This window comes from Penaeus japonicus, unplaced genomic scaffold (genome assembly GCF_977035675.1).
Source record: "Penaeus japonicus unplaced genomic scaffold, GWHDUDI00000001_assembly GWHDUDI00000013, whole genome shotgun sequence".
Classification (NCBI taxonomy): Eukaryota; Metazoa; Arthropoda; class Malacostraca; order Decapoda; family Penaeidae; genus Penaeus; species Penaeus japonicus.
The window spans coordinates 15,069,163-15,074,162 of record NW_028234415.1 but is presented as its reverse complement, the minus strand read 5'-3'; the positions used below and the strand labels follow the sequence as shown (position 1 = coordinate 15,074,162).

Sequence of the window (5,000 nt, the reverse complement as noted above, 5' to 3'; positions counted from 1 at the left end):
TTGTTTTTTTCCTTTTTTCTAAATATATTTTCAACTATATGCAAGATTTTCAGAACATTACATGGAATTACAATGTGCTGATTATTTCGAGATGTGATTTAAAATTTGCTTGTAATTATGATTAAAAAATATTTTCATATACATAAAGGAGCTTCTTAGATTTATTTGAGAACATGATATACAAATGCACTGTAAAAGTTTTGAACTGGAGGTTATTTCATTTCTTGAGAATCACCATTTGAGTTGATATATTAAAATAACTTGTAATTACTTTTCTTTTTTATATATGGCATTTCACACTTTCTCTATTGTTGGTGCTCTGATTTATTTAGTGGGAAAATAAAAACGGTTTTCAGTTTGCATTAAATTTCTTTGTACTTGAAAAGTATTATTTAGCTGATGTATAAAAAATAAAACCAGATCAAGTTGTATGTTTCAAACAATATATGAATTGGTTAATAATATTGCATTGGGCAAAACACTATGAGATATGTGTTACTTTTAACTGATTTGTTAAATCTAGAAAGTACAATAAACCTAATTTTTCCACTTAACATATTACAACAAAGCTTGGACTAATGTTTCTTCTTTTCCATAACAATAATCAAGTACACTATATAGTAAAATATAAGATTTTAAGAATGCAGTTTCCTATATTGTAACAAATATCATCCTTTGTTACAATATATAAAGCATAATGGTGTTAAAAACAAGAGAAAAAAAACTCATTTGGACCTCAAAATCTTTTGACTATTTCACAGGTAATTTGCAAGAACACGGCAATAAATATTTAACCCATTGCGGACAGGTGTCATTACGTACATGACGTTCGGGGATTTTGTATCATTGTATCATTGCACACATCAAGTTACCGACCTCTTGCCCTAAAGTACCATAGATGAAGGATGTGAAGGCAGAACGAGAAGCGGAAGGTGACTCAAACCATACCTTGGGTTTCCTTGCTCTTCCCTACCTCTTCATGTTATCTTCATTGTAGATAGTTATGTTTTGTATTCGTTCATAACAGCACACAAAATACGAAAAAATAAAGTTGTTTTTTGTCCTCCCATAAAACAGCAATACTTCTATCACACTGAGAACAAAGAAAATAATGTGCTAATATGAATCCTATACTAAAATTTTAATCAACTGCAGCATTGATAGAGCCTGACACATGGCACATATAAGTCTTTAAACTCTATAAAACACAATGAGTGATTGAATGCTGAATGAGTGGGAAAAGTCAAGGTATATTGTGTGAAGTTGCCTCGCTTTGAAATAAAACCCATCTTAGAGACTGGGCAAGCGAATCAATCCCCCGGCAGCAATGGGTTAACATAATACTTGACTCTAAATTTTTAATATTGATATTACTGTACCTTGATATGTAGATGAAATGATCAACAACTGAATAGACTTTTTGACAGCTCGTGGATATTAGTTTTGTCATTAATCAGACAAGAGTAATATTAAGGCAATTGCTTTAAGCACATATTTGCTAATTTGTAATTTATATGCATTTTGTATATGAGAAGCACAGAAAGCATTTAGGTGCCCATGCTAGTTTCCTGACACCTAGCATAAGTGTAAAATCATATAAAAAATATGGTCATAATCATAGCATATATTTAGCTTCTTGCAAGGAATGTCTAGCATTCTATATAAAAAAAAAAGAAGTGTCAGGCCACTGTAACTATTTCTCTCATTTTGTGAGGAATGTTTAAAAAATGCTCAAAAAGTAAAGATGAAGGAGAAAATAATAATAATAATAATAATAATAATTAATATGTTAATAAAATCAATAGAAAAAAAAATCCAAATATAAAGAAAATAAAACATACCTGTCAAATGTAACAAATATAAGAATAAAATAAATAAAACATATCTTAAAAATAGGAATGAAAAAGATATATAATTCAACAGAGTATGAGTGAGTAAAGCAAGCAAAGGTATAACTCATGTAAATACCTGAAGCCACAGCCAATGCAGTCAAATCACATGCACAAATCATGAAGCCTTAAAAGTTTAAAGGTTGTAAATGAGTGACAGGGTGAATGGACAGTGCAAGCATTATCATGCATACCACTCTCATCACAGGGACAACAGCCTCTGGCAACAGTGGAAATTATCTCCTGTAGAGCTAGTGGAGGGTCTGCATGCTAGCCAGACCCACAGAACCACAGTAAAAAATATATGTGCATTTGTATATCATGCTAAAAAATTACAAATGGGATTTCCAGTAAAAGTTAGTAAAAATAGAACTCACAATAGAAGTTTTAATGAACTTTTACAGATTATAATTTTCAAACAGGTCAAAAAGGTTTATAGGAACTTCTACAAAAAAACAAAAACAATTTGAACATGCAATTCTTTTAGCATAAACTATCAAAATATACATTTAATTCAACATTTCAGTGTAAAAAAAATACTAATCTATAAAATTTAATACAATGTCTCAATATATTTTTTTAAATATTCAAAAACTCAAATCTTATCTTTAATAAGTCACACGTGCAAGAATGTGTGAGACTACAGATATGCCAAACAAGCATTGTGTTCTTTAATGATACAAATTCATAGTTATATTAAAATAGCATAATAAGTCACATCTATATTACTTAGCGTGCTGGTTTTGATAAAACATTTCCAAACTAACAAATTTAATGTAAATAAGTTTTAAATAGCATATTTCATTTGCAAAATATTGTTGTTCCACTTCTAGTATATCCATCTAACTTTAACTCAAAATACAGAATATCTTTTGAATGATTTCCTGATGTCTCGCCTAATCATCAACATTTGACTAATCAGGAACTTGTACCTGCTAGAAGTTTCATACCATTCTCTTCTCTTCTTAATTTGATTTATTGTGCAAGCATTATGTTGCTCTTCACAGCACTCTGGAAAAAAGTAAAGGAAGCCATTGAAAACTACTTATGTTATTTACAAAACCACTCTATAGAGACACAGTAATTCTATCAAAACTCAACAATGAAATCATTGAGAAAATCCTTACTGAGGTTGTTGAAATTTTCTCAGTCCAGTCTTTGGCGGCAATTTTGGTAACCACAGTCTTCAGAACCTCAGTTGCTTTCTCAGCATTCATTCTGGAGGAGCAAAATATTTTGTAAACTATTTTGTTGAATATAAATTGAAACATCATGAGGGCATAAAAAAGTGCCCTGAATATCAGCTGGTTTATAGCATTAGAAATTTCATTTAGCTATTCTATTTATTTGATTTAGAAAGAATTGTGATGGAACATCCCAAAAGCCAGTAAATCAAGTACAAATTTAACCGTCCCTCCCTTCACCCTAAATTCTCCCGACAATTTCCACATTTTTGGGCCCTGCACAAGAATTCTCAAATTAAACCACTCCATGGTCAATGCTCCTTACTTTATGGAAATCATAGTCAAAATCTTTCAAATATGACCTATTCATCAAAACTACAAAGTTATACCAACTTGAAAGTTTTGAGGACTTTCTCCACGCTGACAACCTCCTCGCCTTCTCTCCAGCAGTCATAGTCAGTGGCCATTGCAACAGCAGCATAAAGCAAGCCTAGCTCCTTTGCAAGCACTACCTGTTAAATAAAAATAAGGTCAAATTAATATAAGCCCCCAAAATTCAAAAATTCACAACTGTTCAGCTATTCCAGAATAAAATAAATTCCCTATAGATCATCTGCAGTTTGGGTCAAGTTCTTTGCCTCACTGTCCTATCATACAATATATAGTTCCTTTTCTCTTTGAAGAAGTATAATTTTAAAAAAATCATAATTCCCTTCTCTATTTCCCATCTTTACTCACTTTCAGCTTAACCCATTGCAGATGGAGATATATTTGTTTTTCCAGTCCCCATGATGGGCACTAGTGCCACCCATGAAGCACCCCAGATGGAATATATTTTAGAGCAATTCAGCTTCATGCAACATATAGCGACCTCTTCCACTCTCTTTCATTCACTCAGTGTAAAACTAAAACCATTTTTGTGTTCGTCATTTGTTTGTGTTCTACTGTATTACGAGACCTATGTGTCATATGACAGTCTTTATCAATGTTGCAGCTGATTAAAATTGTAATATAGGGTCCTTATCAGATCATTATTTTCTCTATACTCATTGTGATAGAAGTATTACTGTTTTATGGGAGGACAAAAAAGTTTATTTTTTTGTATTTGTGTACTGTTGTAAACAAATACAAAAACAGTAAAGCATCTACAAGGAAGATAACATGAAGACATAGGGAAGAAGAAGGACACCTGTGCATATGACTACGTCACAGCACAAGGCAGCCTTACTGGCACAGGGTACATTGTAGATACTGGGCATGGTTTGAATCACCTTCCTCTTTTCATTCATCCTTTAGAGTAAGAGATTGGCATCTTGCTGTGTGTTATCTGAAGAGAGTGCTTGCTAGAGACCATAGATGAGTGCCATTCAAGGCTCTTTCTCCTGCTGGTGCAAGGAGAAAGTGGTGTCATCTATGTTTTGGATTAGATTAAACCAATTTTGCTGAATATTACAGAAATAAGAGTAATTAAGATTGCAATTGTCATAATCACTCACTAAATAGAGTTATTACTCATAGTATAATAAAGAAACACAGTGATCCATGCCCCCCTAACATCAAATATGGTATGCCAACTATCCTCATGTACATCCCGACACCCACTCTCAGGCCAAAAATTTGTGCACCATGTATGTCATGACACCTGTCTGCAATGGGTTAAGCTTCTTACAAACAAGGGCAATTTTTTTGTTAAATAGTCTGGTCTAAACCTTATGACATTAAATGTTATATATATATATGTATTTGCAGCAATTTTGACACTATATAATCACTTTCTGTCAGTAGCAAAGATCTCATTCCTAAACTTTTAAAATCATATGACACTTTCTAACTAAACTGTACATCACACAGCAAAAGCATGCACACACTAGAAACAGAAAAAAATGCAGGTTACTGTACCTCAGGAACTGTTGTCATGTTGATAACA

General features: G+C 32.3%; 2 protein-coding genes across 3 annotated transcripts in view; one reads left to right on the top strand and one right to left on the bottom strand.

The window, feature by feature from the left end:
• Positions 1 to 421, top strand: part of LOC122251648 (uncharacterized) — an 11,478-nt gene extending 11,057 nt beyond the window's left edge. For both annotated transcript variants that reach the window (XM_043013710.2, XM_043013709.2), the window contains one exon: positions 1 to 421. This exon is cut by the window's left edge and continues 813 nt beyond it. The gene's annotated coding sequence lies outside the window, so the exon portion shown is untranslated.
• Positions 422 to 2,262: 1,841 nt separating this feature from the next.
• The window catches only part of Mtap (Methylthioadenosine phosphorylase), a 12,924-nt gene continuing 10,186 nt past the window's right edge, over positions 2,263 to 5,000 (bottom strand). Inside the window, exons 5-8 of the mRNA XM_043013708.2 lie at positions 4,973 to 5,000; positions 3,467 to 3,585; positions 3,017 to 3,107; positions 2,263 to 2,900 (exon numbers count right to left, since the gene is read on the bottom strand). The exon at positions 4,973 to 5,000 is cut by the window's right edge and continues 76 nt beyond it. Coding sequence (XP_042869642.2) covers positions 2,865 to 2,900; positions 3,017 to 3,107; positions 3,467 to 3,585; positions 4,973 to 5,000 — 274 coding nt within the window. The 3' untranslated portion in view covers positions 2,263 to 2,864. The remainder of the gene's footprint in view (positions 2,901 to 3,016; positions 3,108 to 3,466; positions 3,586 to 4,972) is intronic.